Source organism: Macaca fascicularis, chromosome 4 (assembly GCF_037993035.2).
Source record: "Macaca fascicularis isolate 582-1 chromosome 4, T2T-MFA8v1.1".
NCBI lineage: Eukaryota > Metazoa > Chordata > Mammalia > Primates > Cercopithecidae > Macaca > Macaca fascicularis.
Genome location: NC_088378.1, coordinates 91,962,671 through 91,987,674, shown reverse-complemented (window position 1 = coordinate 91,987,674; position 25,004 = coordinate 91,962,671). Strand labels below are relative to the sequence as shown.

General features: G+C 35.2%; 1 protein-coding gene across 2 annotated transcripts in view; it reads right to left on the bottom strand.

Annotated features, from left to right (window-relative positions):
* Positions 1-25,004, bottom strand: part of ME1 (malic enzyme 1) — a 228,722-nt gene that overhangs the window by 13,382 nt on the left and 190,336 nt on the right. For both annotated transcript variants that reach the window (XM_045390294.3, XM_005552464.5), the window contains 5 exons: positions 15,305-15,402; positions 13,437-13,550; positions 5,341-5,446; positions 3,843-3,985; positions 346-519 (listed from right to left, as the gene is read on the bottom strand). In XM_045390294.3, coding sequence (XP_045246229.1) covers positions 346-519; positions 3,843-3,985; positions 5,341-5,446; positions 13,437-13,550; positions 15,305-15,402 — 635 coding nt within the window. The remainder of the gene's footprint in view (positions 1-345; positions 520-3,842; positions 3,986-5,340; positions 5,447-13,436; positions 13,551-15,304; positions 15,403-25,004) is intronic.

Genomic DNA, 25,004 nt, shown 5'->3' with positions numbered 1-25,004 from the left:
GGATTATGGGCATGAGCCACCACATCCAGCCCTGGAAACAATATTTTTAATTGTCTCATCACTGTCACAGAACTTGATCTGATGTGTGAAGACACAAAAATGTTCCTCTTAAGAAATCAAAAACACAATTTTTCTAATGTCTACTGAAGAAGAACCTTTCGTTTGTGAGTCAGTATGAACATGCTACCCACCCCTTATTATCCACTGGGAAAGATTTCCTCTTCTTCAGGCTTTACTTCTTTCAGAGAGTAAGCTGAGATGCTAGATAAATAAAACATTAGACAACCTAGGCTGAGCACACTTGGTATTTTAAACCCTTGGTAAACTTAGAGGATTTTACAATACCTCAGCAGTAGTGAGGAAAATCTTATCTGTGATGTGCCTCAATCCACACGCCACAACACCAAGAGCAACTCCAGGGAACACATAGGAATTGTTGCCTTGGCCAGGATATAGGGTCTGTCCATTTGGAAGAGTGACTGGATCAAAAGGACTGCCACTGGCAAAAATTGCACGTCCCTACAACAAAGACACATACAACTCACTTTTAAAAGAAGCAGAATATTTTAAAACAAATGTATCATAACAGAACTATCCCATAGCCTAAATTAGAACTACTTAGAAAGAAGTCTAGTTTTTTATTAACTTGCTAATAAGTCTGGACAAGCTTTTGTGATGTTGTACAACCAGTTCTGGAATGGGTGATTATTACTATTCTCTGTCTTACTCTTTACATCCAGGAGGAGCATGCAAAGTACAGTATGCCCTAAGACTATCACTCTATTCTCTGCAGTGGTTCAACCCATAGGCTCATCAACCATTTTTATATAGGCTTCCAACTATAGACATCTGAAGATAAAAAATTATGGGCTAATATTTAAGTATTGAAAATGATGATATTTTAGGTTGGGGTTTAGGAATCAACACATTTCCAAAATAAAAACTGGGAAAATCATACATATTTCTATATTGTAAAGAGTTGTGTGGGCTGGGCACAGTGGCTCATGCCTGTAATCCCAGCACTTTGGGAGGCCGACAGGGACAGATCACTTGAAGTCAGGAGTTTGAGACCAGCCTGGCCAACATGGTGAAACTCCATCTCTACTAAAAACACAAAAAGTAGCTGGGGAGTGGTGGTGGGTGCCTGTAAGCCCAGCTCCTCGAGAGGCTGAGGCAGGAGAATCGCTTGAACTCAGGAGGCAGAGGTTGCAGTGAACTCACACCACTGCACTCCAGCCTGGGCAACAAAGCAAGACTCCAGCTCAAAAAATAAAATAAAATAAAGAGTTATGTGGAGAATCACATAGGAAACAAACTCATTGGCAGGAGTAGAATTGGCAAGGAAGAGGAAGATTAAGTTATCAGTATTTTTCAACAATTGTCTTCATTTTGCCTAGTATTAATATTTTGTCATAATTGTTTTGAAGAATCTCATTTATTGCTTGCTTTAAAAAGGCATTAACTTGGACAGGCGTGGTGGCTCATGCCTGTAATCCCAGCACTTTGGGAGGCCAAGGAGGGCAGATCACTTGAAGTCAGGAGTTGGAGACCAGCCTGGCCAACATGAAGAAACCCCATCTCTACTAAAAATACAAAAATTAGTGGGATGTGATGGTGAGCGCCTGTAATCCCAGCTACTCAGGAGGGTGAGACAGGAGAATCGCTTGAACCTGGGAGGCAGAGGCTGCAGTGAGCCGAGATCATGCCATTGCACTCCAGCCTGGGTGACAGAGTGAGACTCCATCTCAAAAAAAAAAAAAAAAAAAAAAAAAGTCATTAACTAAGGGCCTGTTAGGTGCCGCATTTCATATTGCTAATCAAAACAATATTTGTCTGTGATGGTGAGAGTGGATATCTAGTTGAGAGTATTTAGGCTTCAAAGTAGGAATCGGAAACCCTCAAAAAATAAAGCGTCACAGTCTAAGAAATCTATTTGAAAAGTCTAAAGCATCAAATCCCCAAGGCATAGTTTAAATGATGACACAATGGGTTTTAACTTTCATATCTCTTGGATCTAGAGTCTAAATAATGATATTAATATTAAACTGTTTTTAGCAAATGTCATAATATACCTTTTAGTTGTTCTTAAAGTTGTATAACATAAAAATTCAACCTTCTTTGAGATATAAAAAGATGAAAATAGATGAAGGCAGAAAAACAGAAATTCTCATCTAGCTGTTTATAAGACACTTATGTTTTGCACAGAATTCGGTTTTGTTTTCAGACAAATCTGATACCTTAAGCTCTTTAGCAGATAGAACATTTTGTTATAAACAACTTTCTAATGTAGCTAAATTATTACTTCATATATAAAGGTTTCAGAAAATTATATTTGAGAAAGAGGCCTGTAACATTATATATCTCCCCCTCCTCCTTCACTCCCACTCTTCCTGCCTTTCTATAATCACCATATTTTAAGGAGAAATGTCATTAAATAAATGATAGTACTGTAGCTAGCTAAATATTCCCATATATATGTTATTAACATAGTGAAGGAAATCTCCCCATACCATTTTCGGACTGTATTTTTATGGTTCAATAGTCTTTTTGTATATTGTAATTTAACCTTTCCTATCTTCACCTGTGCCTGCAGTAGCAGAAACTCACATCCAGCAACAGGCAGACCTTTCCTTTTTCTCTAATCCTTTAGCCAAACCAGTGTCTAAATTTTCATCCTCAGAATAATTTTCAACGGTTTATGTAGAAAAACATAGACTATTAGGCAAGATGATAAGAAAGACTTGAAGCCTACATTTATATCAGACACATTCAAAGTTTAAAACACAACTACATAAATTTGGCTAATTTTGTTTATGTGTATTATAGATAAGTCTCTTAACCCTTGAGGCCTGTTGAGAGATATTAAGACAAAATAATTAAATACTTGTTTATTATATGCCACATATGTGCAAGGCATGATGCTAAAATTTCGTTGTTGCTCAAAGGACTTTTTTTTTTTTCCTTTAAGGATTTAAGGACTACTGAATAATGTGGGGCAAATTCCCCAATCTAGAGATGAGATAAAAATTAAAATTAGTGAGAACATTGATGCCATCCCAAATAAGAGAGATACATAATGGAGTGGCTCCTTGCAAAAAAAAAAAAAATCATTAATTCTAGTATTGAGCATTTAAGGATATATGATTAAAATAGAGCCATTAAGTTCCAGTTAGTGCAGAGTGACATAGCTTTCATGTTTACCTCTCTAGTTCATTTTGGATTTATTTCCAAAATAAACATTTTAGATAGATATGACTCAACCTCTATTTTGTTGTAATGATATTTTAAAGTCTTTTAAGGGAAAAAGGCTCCTTTCAGCATATCAGCCAAATATATATTAGTACAAACATGGTATAAAATAAATCACAGTAAAATATTGAAGCATTGAGGACGCCTATCCCAATCTGGCTGCATGTCAAGATAGTTGCCCAAATGTTCCACCCATAGTACCAAAACCCAAACCCAGGATTTAGCAAAGCAAAAATAAGGTTGTGGTTTTACATTGTACACTTCAGTGTTTGGGAATAGCTAGTTAAAAGCTATTTTAATAAGCCTCTAGAAACAAGTATCTTCCTTTCTATTTAACTTTTATGTATAAATCTTAGATATTTCCAAATCGTTTATGGAAAATTATCAGTAAAACATTAAAATATGTATTTTATTTTGTTGAAGAAGAGGATATATACAACATTCTAGAAAAGGAAATAGTTCTTATCCCTCTGATCTGTGTGCTTTTCTTGTATAATTTTTAAACTTAAACAGTAAGCACCTGAGATATCCTAGGCCTCCCTATAATGAATAAAAATGTGATTATTCAAGTATCAGTTATAGTTTTACTTTACCTTGGTTATTCTGTAGCACTGCTCTGCAGAACATTCTGCTTTGCTAGTTGGATTACTCAAAGCAAAAATAATAGGCCGTTCATTGAAGGCAGCCATATCTTTGAGAATTTGTTCTGAGAATGCACCACCAATTGCAGCAACTCCTAATGAAGAAAAATGAAGCTGGTAATTAACACTATCATTGGTTAATTGACACAAGAAGACCATGCCCCAAATCAATGATATCTGTCATGTCATTTTCTAATAGATCCTAAACAAAATGCTGTATAGACTATTTGTATTATAGTGACAAAAAGAGGCACGTTTGTTAATGCCAACAATCCTTACAATCCTTAGGGTCACAAATCGACAAATACCTATTAAAAATTAAAGATAAGGTTTGGCTCCTATAATACATTGAGTTAGTGACCAATCACTTGGAAATTTGTATCCAATATGTATACTTTCTTTATAAGCAATTCTATGAGTACATTTCAGTCTGTCAGGCTATAAAGCAATTAAGTTTTATAAACTAATGCTATCACTTAAGACAACCATCTGATTCAATGGCAAAAGTAAAGTACCACCGATTGAAATAACTTTAACAGAAGAATAAAGCAATTAGCATAATGGAAATGAAAAACAATAAGATTATTGACAGAATATATTTTGTAAAAACAATATTAAACACTTAGTAAAACTCCTGTCGTGGAATAAGTACTTGTTTTATTATAGTTATCATCATTATTTTCAACATTGTCATCTGTTTCACAAGAGCTTGTTGGAATGGAGTATAATACAAGGTAAAAATCAAAATTATATATGCACAACATAAAGATTCATAAATTCCTTTGAGTTTTTTAAAACCACTTTAAAGTCTTGCAGTGCACATGCAATGTGTAAGTACGGTATTAAGTGCTATAAGGAATATAAAGATTTGTCAGATGTGATCCCTGTCTTCCAAGAGGGTCTTATCTACCTCAGAGTTTCTCAACCTCAGCAGTATTAACATTTTAGGCTGGATAATTCCTTGTCACAGGGGCTGTGCAGTGCACTGCAGGATATTTAGTAGAATCCTTCCACCGCCTCTATCGGCTAGATGTCAATAGCCCCTCCCTTTACTCCCCTTCCAACCCCGCGACCCTAGTTAAGACAACTAAGAGCTTCCAGACATTGCCAAATGTTTCCTGCAGGGCAAAAATCCCTCTTATTTGAGAACCCCTGTCTATCTGGAGTAATCAAGCCTAGAAAAGTGCTGAATGCGCCAGGTATTAGCAGGCTGACAGTTAGAGGAGGGGGCCACACACTTCAGCTCAGATCAGTAAGAGAAAGAAGACAGGACTAAAGTGAAAAATCTAGGTCTCTACAGGGTACTGTCGCTTGAGCGAATGTGTAGTTTTTTGAATTCAAAGGGGTAGAATTTCAAAAAGACTAAATTATACCTCAAAAATTGGTAGTAAATAAAACCAATCAAGTCAAAATAAGGGGCGGGGGGGAAGGGGGAGGAGAAAAAGTTTACCTATGAGGGCAGTTGGTTTTATTTCTTGAACAATGGCTTCTAGGTTCTTCATTTCTTCATGTTCGTGGGCAAACTTCTCTTTCTCTTGTGTTAAGGAAGCACGTCCCTAAGTAAAGCAAGTGAGAAAAAATTAAGAATCTGTCAAACATGTGCGAGTCAAAGAAATTTCAGTATATATATTTCAAATATTTGTGCTTAACATTTTTATGTATGATGTGTTACAGCTATTCTTAAAGTCTCTTCAATTGTCAGAATGTTATTTCATTCATTCTTTCAACAAATATTTATATATCAATGTTCTAGGCAATGGAGATGTAACAGTGAACAAAACAAAGTCCTTCATTTAACTGATATTAAAAACCCTAATTTTACAGATATGTGAGAACTAGCATTAACAAATGGCAATGCAAAATATCATTGAGAGAATATTGTTTGCCACACATTGTGTTTTATAGCAGGTCTCAGAATCTTGAGTTGGCTTCAGCTGTAGCACTACCGATTTATGCCACTGACTCAGAAAAGAATTTGAAGCCATATTTATGTCAATGTTAGATATTCTCAGTATTTGTTTTCTATTTTTTTTGTTTTTAATGTTCCAATTATGAATATGCCATGTGTTATCTAGTAAACATCTAATTATAATATTCTGGCTGCAAATTTTAAAGATCTGACTACATAATAAATTACTGCCTAATTTTATATGGTACTTGATGACTTACAAATTGTTTTCACATATTTCATTTGATCCCCTCAACAATTCTGAGAAGCAGGACAAGTATAAGCATAGTCATTTTACATATGTGGAAACAGATTCAGAGGCTTTAAGGGACTTGCTCAAGGCAAGAGATTGTACTGGAACTCAAAGCCTTTTCAATATAGCACAGAATCACCCTGGGCAAAAACTTAACAAATAGTATGTCATAGTTTTTGCAAGTTGTTAATAATGAAGATGGTACAATTTTCTTGCTTTAAAGGTTTATTATCATTTTCTTTCTGTTTTTTGTTTGTTTGTTTGTTTGAGATCAGGTCTCACTTTGTCACTCAAGTTGGAGTGCCGTGGATCAGAGGTCACTGTAGCCTTGAACTCCTGGGGTCAAGGGATCCTCCCACCTAAGCCTCTCTAGTAGCTGGAACTATAGGTATGCACCACCATGCTTGGCTAATTTATCATTTTTTTAAAGAGATGGGGGTCTTGCTATATTGCCCAGGCTTGTCTCGAACTCCTGGCCTCAGGAGTGATCTTTTCGCTTCAGCCTCCTGAGTCACTAGGATTATAGGCGTGAGTCACCATGCCAGGCTCTGTTTTTAAAAGCAATATACTGAATTATAAAAAAATTTGCAACATATGAACTTCTTTGTGCTTGTCTCCTCATCTGTAAATAAGGATAATAAGAATTTCTACCTCATCAGGTTGTTTGTGGTGTAAATGAAATGTAATACATGTAAAACACTCAGGACTGTACCTGGTTTATAATAAGAGCTCGATGCTAGTTGTTGTTGCAATTACAATTTTTGTGAAGAAGAAAAAAATCATAATTCCAGCACTTAAAGTTTTGGTATATTTTCTCCTATTAAAAGTCTGCTGTAGGCCAGGTGCGGTGGCTCACGCCTGTAATCCCAGCACTTTGGGAGACTAAGACGGGCAGATCATGAGCTCAGGAGATTGAGACCATCCTGGCTAACATGATGAAACCCTGTCTCTACTAAAAATATACAAAAAATTAGCTGGGTGTGGTGGCAGGCGCCTGCAGTCCCAGCTACTCAGGAGGCTGAGGCAGGAGAATGGCGTGAACCTGGGAGGTGGAGCTTGCAGTGGGCGGAGATCACGCCACTGCACTCCAGCCAAGGTGACAGAGTGAGACTCCGTCTCAGAAAATAAAAATAAAAAAAAGAAATGATTAGCCAGTTTTGAGAATCAGTGTACTAAATGATCTATGATATCCCTACCACATGCATTTTTAAAAGGTTATGTGCTATGTTTTCAAAAAAGTATACAATAATGAGTCTAAAGAAGAAAAGCTATAGAATAAGATAAATTGGAAGTCACAGATTTTTTGGCTGACAAACTGAGATATAATGAAAACTATTTAAATTGCCTAGAATGGGAAACAAATAATAAAGAAGACAGATGAATATATATGAAAAGAAAAAGATACATGCTTAATCATAAACATCTTTATTAATCATAGTATACGCACTGGCAGCTCCTAGACACTGAAGCCAGAACTTAGCCAGAAGACATTCCATCTACTAAGAAGCATAAATTACCCATGGCAACACCTTCAAAGGCTTGATTCCTGGTATGACTTACAAATGCTGAAAGAATGCTGAAAACAGGCCAGGAATCATGAAATGGTAATACTAGCAATACTGAAGGTCTTACTTGGCAAAACAGAAGAATCAAGACACACACACAAAAGGTCTCCCAAGTGTGTTCTCTATCATTTTCAAAATTAATTTGATGATATAGTTTAAAGAAACTACTGGAATGTGACAACCTTTTCTAAATCCGGTAATACTGAGGCAACTCCCTGTACCTTTGGACTTCTATTTTCTAGACTAATGGCTTATTTTTCTCTATTTTTCAAAATCTGATTTGGAATACATATTCTTTATGCCAATAACTTCAGTTGGTATGGAGATGAGATGTCTTTTCCCTTTATTCTCCCTTTTCAGAATCCCTTGCTGAAATCTTTTTGCCTTCTTTTGGCAAAGTGCATGTGGGCACCTCTTACCTCAGAAATCCCAAATTCTATGATGCGTCTTTTCTCTCTCTCTTTTTTTCAAGAGTCTCTAATTACCTCAAACATATTATGGATAGCTGAAACTTTATTTGTGACATTATTACTTTAATCTCCCCTATTCCTTTATATTATGATGATTCTTACTATATCGTAGAAGATATAACCACATTGAATTACCATCTTTTCAAAAGCACCTATGTTTGTAGTGGGTGTAGGGAGGAGAACGGGGGCAAAGGTTGCCAAGATTTTGGGCTATCATTCCACAGCCCAGGATAGGTATAAGTAAACTAATTCTAGATTACCAGTGATAAATATTTATTCCTTCCTACATACAGGGACTAGAAAAACTCTTCCACAAGCCCCAGTTGGACTACCTACCCCCAATATACTGGCCTATTTTTGCTGGCATGTCATTAGTTTACCAGAGTTGAACCTGGCCCTTCTTTGGATCTGTAGACAGGGTTTTCTCAGCACATAGTCAGTAGCATTTCACTGCAATTGTTGTAAATCAGGTATGTGCACTTGCTAAGAGTCCAGAGCTGTGTTTCATCATCTCAGGACAGATTAAGCAAAGATAAATTTTGTGACAAAAGTATTGTAAGGCACATGGAGTGTTTTTAATTTAAGATAGTAGGCGGTGAACTCCATCAGTATTTAATTTTGTATGTTAAAAATCAATGTTCATAATTTTCTAAGACTCATGCATATAATCTTTGGCCTCTGTTCTTTTTAATGTCTACATGCATTGATCATACTCTATATGAAATGAAAAAGAGGGAGAAAATAATCAAGCCAGAAACTTTTTACCAGCTTACATAGTCTCTTTGGAGTTAGACTTTTTTATTAAACCACAGTGTATTATGTATGTAGTTATTAAACTACATAGTCTGTAGTTTCAAGCCCTCAACCTGTAGATTATACTTTCAGGAATGAAATAACTATATTGTCAAAACTACCTTTATAACATACAATATACCTTTGTTGACCATCTCTTTCTACAAGAGCTAACCATTTAACTATAAATCAGAAAAATACAGTGGAGCAAAATTATTTAAAACAAAACAAAATAAAATAAAATAAAAATAAAAACAAAATTCAAGCCAGTGTACGGCTTCATTCTGGGTTAGATGAAATCTATCCTTCATAAGGTCTCTTAATATCCTACTTTTTATTTTGATGTTTTGTCTTAGCATTAATTTGGTTTATTAGTGAGAGTGAAAATAATTATTTAAGACAAAGATTAAACCTGGTTTGTTTTGTGGCTTCTTAGCCTCCCTGAAAATGCTCTAAATCATCACTGCAAAATGCAAATACTTAGCAACGTTCCCTTTTCATCCTCTTTTCACTGTCTTTATTCCTACTTTAATTTTTATTTTGGAAGGTTTTCTAAAACTAAGTATTAATTTTACATTAAAATGTATTAATATTAGTTGACACAATTACTATATAAATTATTTCCCACTATAAAAACTAAGGTATCTTATATTTAGTACTATATACTAAAGTATAAAGATATTTGAGTATGATCCATAACCAAGTAATTGACTTCAATTAACCTTAGTGATATGGATGAATTATTTACAATATTGGTATTCTATAGCATTAACTCTTTCCACTGCACATATGGATATGGGGTAAATGATGGAAAATGCTATGGCTGTGATGCTGAAACTTGAAAGAGAAAATACACTGGAATAATAATTATCTAGTGTGATGATGATATAACTTCAAAGATGAGCTGATTTCACAGTTCATATTTTAGTTTTTGAGGTGCTGTTTTTACAAAGTGGAGTTTCACCAAGAAAATTTTTTATTTAAAACTTTATGGTATTTTTACATTTTATAAACAATTACAAGTTAATAAAATTAATAAAATGATTATTATTGGTTCTCAGGAGATGTAAAAGCACTAAGAATGAAGGACAAAAAACACAAAAGAATCATGTAAATTTGAAAACAGGATTACACTAATTTACTGGTTATTCTAAGACAGTTCTGCAACAAAAGTCAATATAAGGATTTTGACTGTTTAAAAGCATGAAAGAAAAAGTGATTGAAACTTAATATGTGTCTTTTATATTAAATAGTGTACAAGCTGTTAAATATATAACAACCTTTTAAAATGTAACTTTATCTTGGCAAGCAGAATATATGAACTTCTTTATTTTGGCAAGTAAAAGACATGAAGTAAGAGAGACTGACTAGGTCTAGCCAACAACTTCACAGTTATTTCAAGTATTATATCCATGGACTCTGGAATCTCAGCTCAGTAAATGTGTGTTAAAATTATTCGAGATGCTAAAATATATATATTTTTACACAGATTTCAGGTAAAAATGTCATCAGAGACAATAAAATAAAACCACATAGACTTCCACTTTTTGGACTCTTGAATATTTTATATCCCTAAGGAGAACAATTTGTGTAGCTTTCTCCACAGCTCCTACTATTCCTACTATTCACATGATGATGACCCCCAGATCCCTATCTCCAACCCAGACCCTTCTCCTCTGTATCAGTCCCTTATCTCCAACTGCCAATGGGACATCTCTGTGTGAGGTCTCCACAGGCACCTTAAACTTACTATGTGTGAAACTGATCCTGTTACTTCACTTAAATTGGTCTGTTCTTCATTCCTTACTAGACCCCCAACAAGTCCACCTAGACTCCTTCCTCCACTCTACCCTACTCCTCTTTCCATATTTCATCAGTTACTCAGTATGTCACTTCTATTTCCTAAATACCTACTGAATTAAGTTTCTTTCACTCACCTCCATGGTCACACCCCAATTAATTTCTATCTGGATTACTGCAACAGCTTTGTAACTAGTTCTTTTTCTCAGTTTCCCCTCATTGCAATCCATCCTCCACAATGCCATCAGAGTCAAGGAGAGGCAAACCCCCCTGCACAGGTTTCTTCAATTGCTCATCTTCGGGGTTCGGAAAGTCCTTCATCTCTTGTCATCTGCTTCCTTTCTAATCTAATCTGTAAATGTCCCTTATACCAAAATATTTTATTTTGTATATGCTGGTTCTCCTGTCTGTAAAGCCACTTCTTAACTCATTTGTTAACAAAATATTTGTTGTCAGGTATGTACTACACATTGTATAGAACTTTGAAGATACAGAGACGAAAGACCATATTTAGCTTCTATCAAGATCTTTCAGTGAACTTGTATTCATACTTCCTTTGTTTCAGTTTTGTATATAGGAAATTCAAGATATCTATGGAGACCATAACTCTTAGATAAACTCCTAACTCTTCCTTTCCAACTTAGCTTAAAAGACACCTTGTCTTGATATCTTCCTCAGTATTCCCATCTTCTTCCTTAGTGCGGTTGGGAGCATCATCTCCTGTGCACCCTGACACCATGAACATATTTTTTACAACACTTTCATATGGTTCTAGTTCTGTAACTCATGAATTGAGTTTTTCTCACTAGACTATGAGCTTCCTGAGATCAAGGGCTTTATTGAATCCCCAGAGTCTAGAACAACACCCAATCCATAGGTGATTTTATTCAGTAAACGTTCTTATTTCATGCCCACAATCTGTCACATGATGACAGTGTACAAATTTTTATAGTTATGCTGATGCTTCAAAGCAATAGCAATTTTTCAGCCAAGAAATCCATACTGAAGGTCTCCATCTTTATATATACATATTTGCTACAAAAAGTTATGCATATGTTTTTTCTTCATTTAAAGAAAAATATATCTATGTATACTGAATTTTAAAAAGAAGTATTTTTCTACCTTTAAAGGAAAAGATTACTAAGAATTCAAAATATATAAAGACATTAGAAATAATGTTTTAAGGTAATACAAATTTGATATATTTCCTTCTATGACTTTTATATACAACTATATTTTAAATAAAAAGTAATATATACTATGGTATTTGTTTTTTTCACCTAACATTATATTATGAATCCTTTACCATGTCATTTATTGCTCTTTGAAAACAATTTTAAGTCTATACAATATATTAATGCGGCTATTCCACAATTCATTTGACAATCATCCTTTATTTAGGTAAGTATAACATATCACTATTATAATTAATGTGTGATAAACTTTATCATTATTGTAAATAATGCTGCAATAACATCCTCATACATAAAACACTGTATATATCTCTATCTCCATGGGATAGATTCTCTGAATGGAAATTAGTGGCTCAAAAATATAAACTTTTAAAGGCTCTGAATACACATAAAACAGCTTTCCAGAAAGTCTGTATGTACACATTCACATTTATTTCTATACTAAATTCCAGAAGACACTGCTTATCATTAGTTATTCCTAGTCATTCGTCTTCACATAGGAAGGGGATTTATATATACTTTTTTCTAGCAGTTTAAAGAATGATTGATATGCACAGGTGGCACAAGTATTAGTAATGGCTTATAACTATATAGCAATATGGCCACAAACCTAATTTTATTTAGTTCTCACAATAATACTATGAAGTAGGTACTATTATCTCTATTAAAGATGGAGAAACTCAAGCTCAGGTAAGATAATATTCAAACAAGCTATTTATCAAAGTTTTCTCTCAGGAATCCCCATTCAAACCCTTAAGAATTTCACTGAGAGAAAGTAGCAGGTAAAGAGTAGCTGTTTCATTTTTTCCTCATTTCTTTCTAGCTAATGTACAATTTGATCACCAACTCTCAATAAAAAGTGATATATCTAGATGTTTCATCTGTATCATTATCCAATTGCTAAATTTAAAACTACACTGGCCATGTGCAGTGGTTCATGCCAGTAAATCCCAGCACTTTGGGAGGCTGAGGCAGGAGGATCACTTGGGCTCAGGAGTTTGAGACCAGCTTAGGAAACATAGTGAGAGCTTGTCTCTACAATTTTTTTTTTAATTTTTTTTTTAAATAGCCGGATACGGCATCCTGTGGTCCCAACTGCTCAGAAGGCTGAGGTGGGGGTAGAGATCACTTGAGCCCACGAGGTCAAGGCTACAGTGACAATGATGGCATCACTGCACTCCAGCCTGAGTGATAGAGTGAGACCCTATCTCAAAAGAGAGAGAGAGAGAGAGAGAGAGAGAGAGAGAGAGAGAGAGAGAAAGAAAGAGAAACTAATTCAAATGGACTGTCAATTCAAAGGGGTGTAAGGAGCTGACTCACACTGCAGATGGAATCTGTTCCTAAGCCATAGTTTTCTTCTTTATTCAGGAAAGGATCAGTATTACTGTATGACACGATCATTTGTATTTAATGGTTATTCTTTAACACAGTGTAAAGGGAGGTTGTATAAACAGAGTAGTCTTTGAGATGGTCATCCAGAATGGCATATTGATTTTTATTCTGGTTAAAAATGAAAAATTCTTACCTTAACTATTAATCCTTTTGAATCAACCAGCCATATCTTTTTGATGGCTTTCTCTTTTGGTAAACCTTCTTTTTCCATGGCCATCACAATCAGGTGTGCAATCCCTAGGGCAGCCTCAGTGATGAAAAGAAAAAATTTTAAAGTTGTTCTACATGATATCTTATTAAGGGTTACATTTCACCCCATTTTGTCTTTGTTGGTGGGAACAAAATACTGTTGTCACATTTAGGTTAAGCCAAATAGCAATTATTTACCCTTTTTACTACAACAGAACCACTATTATGTGGCTTGCTATTTGGCCACAGATAAACTGGTGATATCCTTGATTGTCAGTGTATTTAATCCTGTTAATACAACCAAGATTTGCTCCAAGAAAAAATACTGAATTTAAAATAATGAACTGGTCAACCTTGCTCATTGAACTGTATTGTTTATTGTTAGGTTCAAGCTCCTCTAATTGAATTTGAAGAAAGAAGCCTGGTCATTTGGATGGGAACTTGACCAATTAGGCAACAGAATGAAACTAACAAAAAAAAAAAAAAAAAAAAAAAAGTGTTTCCAAGCATCTACTTACTCTTCTAATTTGGATACCAAAAGTGCTGTGAAATTTACTGAAAGATTAAAGGAATCAACTTCCTTGGTATTTGGTAAATTTTATAATTATCTGTGAAATTTCCAATATCTTTTCAGGGACAAACAAGTGCTGGTTTTGAATCATCCAACCATGAATTCTTCTGCCTAGTTGAGTATCAAGAACTGGTCTATGCCATTCATCAAACCCTTTGAAAATTCAAAGACGTTTACTAAAGTTAAATACAGCATGTAATAATCCACAAAATAGAGAACTCAAATGTTAATGAGCTGTCAGTTAGTCTTGATTTTTATTTCAATGTGAAAGTGAATTTGTGATTTCATTCTGAATACTTTCACATATTTGTATCTTGGCATTTGAGTTCTAACTTCACATATTTTGTTTTATCTAAAAACAAGCAAAATGAAAACCAACACAACATAAACAAATATCTACCAGTGTAATATACTGTTTTGTTCATAATCATATTCAATTTGAAAATTTAAAGTTTCTTGAAATACATACATACATATATATATATATATATATACACACACACACACACACACACACACAGCCACAAAATATTTCTCTATTACTTACATTCTATAATTCTAAAGAGATTTTGGCAGTTTTCCCTTAAGAAACTCAAACTCAACTAATATTTTAATTTCTATTTTGGTGGTGTATTATTATTATTATAGGAGTCTAGTTTTCTTCTTTCAGATTATTAAATTAAGCAAATAATAACAAAGCATAATTTGGTCTTGCTGCAGTCTCTTTCCGACAATTTAAAATATTTTGGGATTTTTGCATGTGAACAGTAATAACGTACTATAAATCCCTAATTCAAAATATTTTTGCTTAAAAACACATATGTAGTTACATATGTACACACTGAATTGTGAGTCAAATTTTAAAAATTTGTATTTGTAACACTGGAGTATTCTAAAAGCCAGTATCAGATAAACCAGCTTAAATACTTAAAGGCTTGTATATATACACATACACTGGAAACGTTTCCTGTATGGCACCTTAGATATGCATAACAAATACCTATGGCAACATTTGATAATACTACAAATTTAAAACTGTGAAAAATATCTCAATACTTCTGTACTAAATTATCCTATGAATGATTAATATGTCTCAATACTTAATTTGGGAATCTTCCATAAAGCCTACAGTCATAATATACTAAAAGTTTGAAAGAATACCTCAAATCTTGAGTTAATGAGCAATTAACACTAATTATATGTTAGTTTAGGAGAACATAAGTATTATACAAGGCAAATACCTCTCCAGCTCCTTGGAATAGTATTGTTTGATCAGACAGTTTGTTCTTGGTTATTCGAAGAGCTGCAAGGAGACCTGCAACTGCAACAGATGCTGTTCCTGAAACAAGTTATAAATATCCTTGAGTAATCCTCAAACAGATTCTGCCAATTTCCAAGCTTTTATTCACATCTTGAAATAATCATAAAACAGGTTAACTGGTACAGAAGAGAAACCTGTGTTTGTCTTATCCCATGCTTGCATATGAGGTAAAATTCTCAGGCTACTGACATCAATATTTTAAGATAGCAGCTTACTACTATTCTTGAAAACTTCCCTAAAAGGAGATTCTGTGACTTATCTTAGTGACATAATCAATGAAAGGATGGGATCTGGATTCTTCAGATTCCAGTTCAACAACCCACTGACTAGCTGAAAGAATTTAGAGAAATTATTGTATACATCCAATAGATAGTTTCCTCATATGTAAAGTAGTTTTACTTTATGATATAAAAGAGTAATACGTGCTATTAGATTCTGCCATGTAATTACTCTTGAGGTTTTGAAATCTATTTATCCCCTTCACACACAGAAGGCACAGAGTAAATTATTGCTGATGATGGTATTGGTGCTCATATTTTTGATACATTTGGAATTTAATGTTAATAGCAATTAAAATCTAATTATATTGCATTATTTAATAGACTTTTTACCTATGGCAATCACTGTGGATCCCAAAGGTGCTAGACAAAACCAATGCAACATTTCTTTAAGATAAAAATTGTATTTTCCTCATCATGTCTCATAGGCATAAAAACTTCACCAGTTCCAATTATATTACTTTACCATATAAGCATTCACAGATCACAGAGCAGTTCTCTTGCTTTGAGTGTAATTACACAGATCAACTTCTTTATGGCTTATGCCTGAAATAAAGCAGCAGCTTCTTGCGGCACTTTCCAGCTGTATCTATACTTTACTCCTCTAAGTTAATGTTCTACTTACAATGTTTCCTACATCACTCAGCTGGGTAGTAAAGCCTAGCTAAACATTAAATACCCTTATTTAACATTATGGTTAAAACAAAGATTAGACTAGGTTTGATGAGTGAACACAATGATGAAGCATTAAGGATGTCAAGTATCAAAGATATTCAACATTTCACTATCAGTAAATTTGTTCTATTCAATCTTTCTTTCTTGCATAATTAGGTAGTCATAAATAAGAACACAATAAATAATAATTGTTAAAGGCCTGTTTATCCCATATGTGTCTTTTATTTAGGATCACAATGTGTACTACAAAAATAAAATGCATGCAATTTAGAGTCACTACTGCAATAATTATGAACTGTGCTACGTCATATATTATGAAAAAGTCACTCTTCTATATATTATTTAAAGTGAAAATCTATGCAAAAATATGGCTAGTGTATGTAGAGAATATATCATGACATGATTAGAATGATATTTTCCCCATGCAAGATATATTCACTAGAGTAATAAAACAGATGAAAGAGAATTTAAATTAGAAAGAGAGGTATAGATATCCACTTACTAAATAAGAAGTTACGCAGAAATAGTAGCTCAAGCTATCTCTGTCTTGGGTTCTTTTGAAGTAAACTGGCCAGAAGTTTGGATCTGAGGAACTCTAAGCTGTCTTCCAACTGTGAGAGTCTATGATTTTAAGGGTTTCTATAAGATTTAACCAGTTGAAGCATCATCAGCAGTCACTGTATTTGTATTATTATTTTTATTTACATAGAATTGGACATTTACAGTCAGACACAAAATAATCTAAAATATCCTAACTATTTGGTGCCTTATTTTCATATGGTTATGCTAGATCACTCAAAACTCAAAATGTGTTAAGTTCACACATTATATTTAAAGATATATTTCAATTTTTTTTTTTTTTTTGAGACAGGGTCTTGCTCTGTCGTCCAGACTGGAGTGCAGTGACACCATCTCTGCTCACTGCAAGCTCCACCTCCCGAGTTCATGCCATTCTCCTGCCTCAGCCTCCCAAGTAGCTGGGACTACAGGTGCCTGCCACCACGCCCAGCTAATTTTTTGTATTTTTAGTAGAGTCGGGGTTTCACCATGTTAGCCAGGATAGTCTCGATCTCCTGACCTCGTGATCTGCCTGCCTCGGCCTCCCAAGTGCTGGGATTACAGGCTTGAGCCACCGCACCCAGCCTAAAGATGTATTTCGTATTTCCTGAGAAAATAATGTAAACACTAATCTTCCATTTATAGAATTAATAAAATCAGAAAGATATTTTTAGCACTATCAAAAATTTAACTTGAACATGATTCTTGTACATGGCCTGGTACTACTTTGATTTAAATTTCATTGCAGAGAAGGGAATACATGTAGAAAACTGAAATTTAATAAAACTGTAAATTTTTACAATAAATTATTCCATAATAACTTTTACTTTAGGATTTAAAACTAAGCTTTTTATAAATCAGACAGAATGTGTGCTTAGGTTTATCTTCGTACTATCAATTTTATTTATTTTTATTTTGAGCCGGCGTCTCTCGCTCTGTCGCCCATGCTGTAGTGCAGTGGCACGATCTTGGCTCACTGCAGCCTCTGCCTCCTAGATTCAAGCGATTCTTCTGCCTCAGCTGCCCTAGTAGCTAGGATTACAGGTGACCACCACCATGCCTAGCTAACTTTTGTATTTTTAGTAGAGACAGCATTTTGCCATGTTGGCCAGGCTGGTCTCACACCCCTGACCTCAGGTGATCTGCCCACCTCAGCCTCCCAAAGTGCTGGGATTACAGGCATGAGCCACCGAGCCCCACCTGTACTATCACTTTTAAAGAGGACTTAACCCTGTTAGCAAGATACTAAACAGATCGAATCTTTCTTAACATTTTAGAAACTTATAACTTTAACATAAACATAAACATAACAACATATGGTTGTTAAATAAAAGTCTCACCTTTTATCAAAGAATAGCCTCTACTAATGCAATAATTTGTGAAATCCAGTTAAAATTACATATATAAGGCCGGGTGCGGTGGCTCACGCCTGTAATCCCAGCACTTTGGGAGGCTGAGACGGGTGGATCATGAGGGCAGGAGATCGAGACCATCCTGGCTAACACGATGAAACCCCATCTCTACTAAAAATACAAAAAAAAAAAATTAGCCGGGCGTGGTGGCGGGCGCCTGTAGTCCCAGTTACATGGGAGGCTGAGGCAGAAGAATGGCGTGAACCCGGGAGGCGGAGCTTGCAGTGAGCCCAGATTGCGCCACTGCACTCCAGCCTGGGAGACAGAGCCAGACTCCGTGTTAAAAAAAAAAAAAAAAAATTACATATCTATTTAGTAAGGAAAATCAATATGTAATCAAATAATTATAATCTTCGTGTGCTACTAAATAGATTGGGTAAAATACAAGAACTAGAAGTAGTGGGGGGGGGTGAATTTAGGCAAAGGTCAAGGCATTGAGAGTGCATACTCCCTGAACACAGTATTGAAAGATTAATGTAAGAGTATCAGAACCTCAGACGGGAGGACACAATGAGTAGGAAAAGCATATGCAAAGACATGGAGGCAGGGATGACTCCCTGTGAAAAATGGAAGATTGAACACACAATTAGTATTCTTTTCCCCAAAAAACTCTACTAAAACAATAGAAAACTGCTTTTTTGAAAAGAAAAAAAATTAAAAAGACTAAGAGAAAAGGGTAGCAACAATATTTTAGAAGCTGACAGGCTTCTAAATGAGCAAATGGCAAACTGACTTAGCAGACTTGAGAAAGCTGAATTGTTGGCCAGCAGTGGGGAATAAGTGACCAGACTGATACAGCAAAACTCTCAAAAACCCAGGTATAGGCAGCACCAAATGCCTCTGGAAGTGGTTTAAAGGAGAGGGTGAATATAGGAAACTGGTCAAAAATCTGCTAAGAAGGCTGGGGAGCAGAGGTTTATGCCCTGTAACCTCAGGACTTAGGGAGGCCAAGGCAGGAGGATTGCTTGAATCCAGGAGTTTGAGATCAGCTTGGGCAACATAGAGAGACCCATCTCTACCCCCAAAAAACCTTTTTAAAAAATTAGCTGGGTGTGACGGTCCATGCCTGAATTCCTAGCTACCTGGGAGGCTGAGGCAGTAGGATCACTTGAACCCAGGAGTTTGAGGCTGCAGTGAGCTATGACTGCACTGCTGCACTCCAGCCTGGGCAACAAGAAAAGATACTGTCTCAAAATTAAAAAAAAATAATAATAAAAAAATATATATATCATACATATATATTTAACTGATATATATATCAGTTAAAACCCAGATCTGCTTCCCTCTCCTTCTAGAAGATAGCCAATTTCCCCACACTCTGGAATTTTGAAAGAAAGCTTGAGGCTCATTTTCTGGAAAGGGTCGCTGGAATATAAGACACCAGGCATAATTGAGGACAAGGATGCCATATTGGAAATAAGATTAATTGAAAGTTTACATACTCAATACAGAGACCCTCCAGTCTTCTACTTAACTCAAAGAACACTGGCAGAAAGGTAGTATCAGGAGAGAGATTGGAAAAATCTTTTCTGTGGAATCTCAGCAGCGTAAGAGAAAGAATCCAAAGAGACTGAAAAGGAAGATTACCTAAGGAAATGGCCCAACCAAGTCACCTTACAGTAAAGATTCAGAATACAAGCTCCATCTGTATAACCAGCCTTCCAAAACATAAAAGGAGAGAGAACATAAAACACATGTGAAACTGTGAGTAGTGCAGTGCTGCTGAAGCAAACACAAATTATTAGAATGCAAAGTCATATGAGGCTAGAGAAGTTTTGGGGTCAGATCATGTAGGGCCTTCTACTATATACTAATAGTACCTATAGGTATATATGGCTATATATAATTATATTATAGGTAGCAGATGGTTCAGCGAATAGTGGTGGGTGATGGGTTTGAGAGATTTGAGGCTGGGGGTATGTAAACGATTTAGGAGGTTCAATTTTGAGCTTTTGCACAAAGCTTGTGCTTCCTGTTATGTGTTACTCTGGTGGCAATATCAAGAAATAGTTACATATAATCTGCACCACAGATAAATATTTAGTATTTTAAAACGTAGTTGCATTGAGGTCATGAGGAATGATAACATTATTCAGAGTGAGTGACTAAAGGACAGAACCTAAATGAACATGGACATTTAAGGAATAGAGGGCAGAAAAATGTGATATGGGGAAGATGACAGAAAAAAAATGGTCAAAGAGGTAAGAGAAAGTAAGAGAGCATATAGTTACCTGAAAACAGAGAGAAGTAGTGACAAAGAACAAAGGTCAATCAAGAAAGGAAATGAAAAATTGCTATTGGATCTTGCAATCACATCACTTGTGACCTATCAGAGAGCTGTTTTTAGTGTCATGCATGTTAGGGCTGAGGATGTATGGCAGTATTCTGAGGAAGAAATAAAAGGTGAAGAACAGGGAGAGCAGGTGTGGAGTACTCCTTGGAGAAGCTTAGATAAGAAAAGGAAGAATGGGGTGAGGATGGAGATGAGGTGGGAGGGAAACAAAGTTGAAGGAAATATCTTATTTTTAAGTTTTTAAGGGAAGAAGGACACAGGTTGCGGGAGGGAAGAAATTAGAATTGAGGCAATAATTTTAAGACTTAAAGCAATTTAAATATGGTCTATGGTCATAGACTAAGGGGAAGAAGGCAATAGAGAGAAAGAGGTTGAAGTTACAGAAAATCAGTTTCTCACTTGCTGTTTAATAAATTTTAAAAAACTTAGTAGTAAGGCTAAACTCCAAAAATATGTTTACTGGCCATGGCATTCTTTTGTGATTTTGATCTTTTCAATTATCAAAGCATTCAGTATAAGATTTCACTATATTTACAACAATGTAGCCTAATATATTAAATGTATTTTTTAAAAATACTAACAGTCAAACTAGTTTATTATGACAAAAATTTCTATGTGCAATATTTAGAGTGTCATGTTACAGAGTAGCCATTCCAGAGGCTATTATGAAAAGAAAAATTTCTTTTTTAACTTACTTTAAATGACTAGAGCTTGAAACCTTATTTTTTTCAGTCTGAATTTGCTGAATTCTGATTGTCTTCAGATTATATAATTACATGGCCAATTTCTTAATAGATTCAATTTGTGCATTTTTTCCAGTTTAAAATAATTTATAATGAGAATGCATTCATATCTAAAATACATTTTGAACCAAAATCTATATTATTAAAGTTATTTTAGATAAGTAACTTAGTAGAATTCTAAGTATATGTAATTTTCATCAAATACTTTTCATAAATCATATCTTTAAATAATACATCTGTTAAAAAAAAAAAAGAAAAGAGTCCACCCAAGGGTCCAGTGTAAACACACTTATTTACATGGTAAGGCTGTAATGGTTAGATAATTATTTTTGTTGGCACTGGAATGCAATTTCTGTGCCTGCAGAGAGGAAAGTATTACATCTGTGGGCATAATGGTAAGAATATAAGGTTAAAAAGGTAAAAAAGAATCATACGGAGAAAATGTGTCATAAAGGCACAATTTTATATGACGCTCACAAAATGGTTTGGTCACTTCTAGTCAGAACCCCAATAACTTGCCAAAGGTTTTCTCTAGTCACAGATTAGACATATTTTTCTCAAACTTATCTTTTTGTTTCCTAAGGCAGTAATAGTTTAAAATCCATATATGGAAATAAATAGACTCTATATGTGCAGATTATATTTTAGGCCAAATTAGTCATGGTGAAAAACTAGTTATTTAACGCCTCTACTGTGGTGAACTGCTTGGGGGGAATATTCTGCTATGGATCCTCAGGGCTCCTTCATGCACGGCTCTTGACATAGGCTTGGCTCCTGCTTCTGATATCCTGTGCTCCAGACTTTAATTCTGATGTACCCCAGAGCCTGACCTCTAAATTCCTGGCCTTGATGGATAGAAATCCTGACCCTAATTGCTTGTTTTGTTTGATTATTTGAATTTAGCATTCGTTTTCTTAAACTGAATTCTGTTTCCTATTAACTCTGCATGATGATTTGAAATTATTTAATACTGGTCTTTAACTTTGTATGGACATTTACATGAGACCCACAAAATCAGAAGATATACAATATTAAAGGAATTCTATAGTTTTGTTCAACAGTTTACTGGCGGCTGTTTTAGAGAACACTGCAAAATGAATTGACAAGTGACTTAAAAACACTGGTCTACAAAGCATGTATTTGTAGTACCAAAGGCACTTTATCATTACTATACATGGTATCTTCAAGTTAGTATGCAATGCTGATACGGTTTGGCTCTGTGTCCCCACCCAAATCTCATCTTGAGTTGTAATCTCCACATGTTGAGGGAGGGACCTGTAGTCCCCATGTGTTGAAGGAGGGAGGTGATTGGATCATGGGTGCGGTTTCACCCATGCTGTTCTTGTGATAGTGAGTTCTCAGGAGACCTAATGGTTTTATAAGTGGTTGGAAGTTCTTCCTTCTCTCATGTTGCCTTGTGAAGAAGGTGCTTGCTTCCCCTTTGCCTTCTACCATGATTGTAAGTTTCCTGAGGCCTCCCCAGCCATAAGAAAGTGTGAGTCAATTAAACCTCTTTCCTTTATATAAATTACCCAGTCTCAGGAAAATTCTCTGTAGCAGTGTGAAAATAGACTAATGCAAATAACATTAAAATCAGGCTGTCTTTCTATAGCTCACAATTCTTAACACCTGGAAATTTCCAGATTATTCCATTTCTGAAATCCTATAAATATCCACTTTTTATAAATACTCAAAAAGAAATTTAATAAAAAAGAATAAAATACAGTTTATATAACTTAAGCAGGTTTTGTCATGAAAGTTGGCACTGAAGGAACAATGTTATTAACATCACAAAGAATTTGGGGAAAAGAAAGATTTGACCAATTACTTTCATGTATCTCAAAAGAAATAAAGACTCAGGATTTTTAAAGTCATTAAATGTATATAGCTGCAATACTAAATATTTAAGCACAGTGAATTTAAAAAATTATTTTATGTATATATTTTTTCTTTTTTCTTTTTCTTTTTTTTTTTTTGAGATGCAGTCTCACTCTATTGCCCAGGCTACACTGCAAAGCATGATCTTGGCTCACTGAAACCTCTGCCTCCCGGGTTTAAGTGATTCTTCTGCCTCAGCCTCCCTAGTAGCTGGGACTACAGGTATGCGCCACCATGCCCTGCTAATTTTTGTATTTTTAGTAGAGACGAGGCTTCACCATATTGGCCAGGCTGGTCTCAAACTCCTGACTTCGTGATCCGCCCACCTTGGCCTCCCAAAGTGCTGGGATTACAGGTGTGAGCCACTGTGCCTGGCCTAAAAATTATTATTTATAAAGTACCTTTCAGTTTATAGGATATTTCTACAAATAATTATTTTGTCTGCAATGTAAACTCCATGAGAGAAACATTATCATCCCCATTTTACATTTAAATTTTCTTTGATCATCTCATTTCCAGTAGCATTCACCTTTATTCCACTTTGGCCGACTTCTAAATTTCATCTTGGTGCTTGCCATCACTCAGAACCAACCTTGAAAGTACTACATTAGAATACTTTACTCGTGATCTACAGTCTCCTATCTTCTCAGGTCTCTTATTCAATCATCCTTATTATACCCATGCTTCAACCCTACTGGAATGTCAAGGCCTTTCCCCCATCTAACAGTCTTTTTATCTTCACTTCCTTCTCTATCCAGCTTAGTGTCATGGTCATCACTTTAACCTTAGCTCTTATCCCATTGTCCTTTCTTTGCACAAATACAATAAAATATCTAACATAGATGAATCCAGCTGTTCACTGTGGCCTTGCCTCTTCCTGAACTGTTGAACTCAAGCTGCTCAGCCAGCATCATGATACATTTACGATATTAATTTCAACTAAATCTGCAGTGTCCGCTGACTGAATCCTTTTATGTTTCATAATCCGTTGGCTCTCTAGTTCTCTACAATAGTTCTTTCAGATCTGTTTTTTTTTTAAATTTTCCTCAAACTTCCAATCCTGTTATTTCAAAGAAAAATTGGAGACTATTACATATATTTTTTGTTTTCCTCAAACTTCTGATCTATTGTTTCAAAGAAAAAAATAGAAGCTGTTATGTAACTTTCTGCCATAGGTAAGAAATTAAACTCAGAGAAGTTATGTAGATTGGTCAAAGTCCATAGCTAGTAAAGGGCGAAGCAAATCAGTATGACTCTATAGTCCATGCTCTTAACATCTACATGTAAGAGTGTTTCCTACTTTATCCATTTCAGTTTCTGCCCTGCCATTCTTCTAGTTCTTCGAGGCAAAAGCCTAGGCTCCATCCTTGGATCCTTCTTCACCTTCACTATCAACAACTAATTATCTGTCTACTTCTAACTTCATTAGCACTTTCTTAGAGCAAGATGCCATCATCATGGATTTCAGCAATAGCCTTCAAATTCAGTCCTGTTCTCCAATTCAGTCCTGTTCTCTAGACTGAAGACAGTGTAATCTTTCCAAATGCAAACCTACCCGAGCCAACCTACCAACTCCTTAGTTCAACTCTCCCAACTCCTTCATGTTTAATTCTTTAGATCATTTCAGGACATGAGAAGGGATGTGTGGCTAGAATGGCTGAAGAGAGAAACAGGGGTCAGACCACGCATTTTGACCACATTCAGGATTTTCATCTTTATCCTAAGTACAATGAAAACCCATCATCCTAAGTACAATGAAAATCCATCAAATTATTTTGAGGAA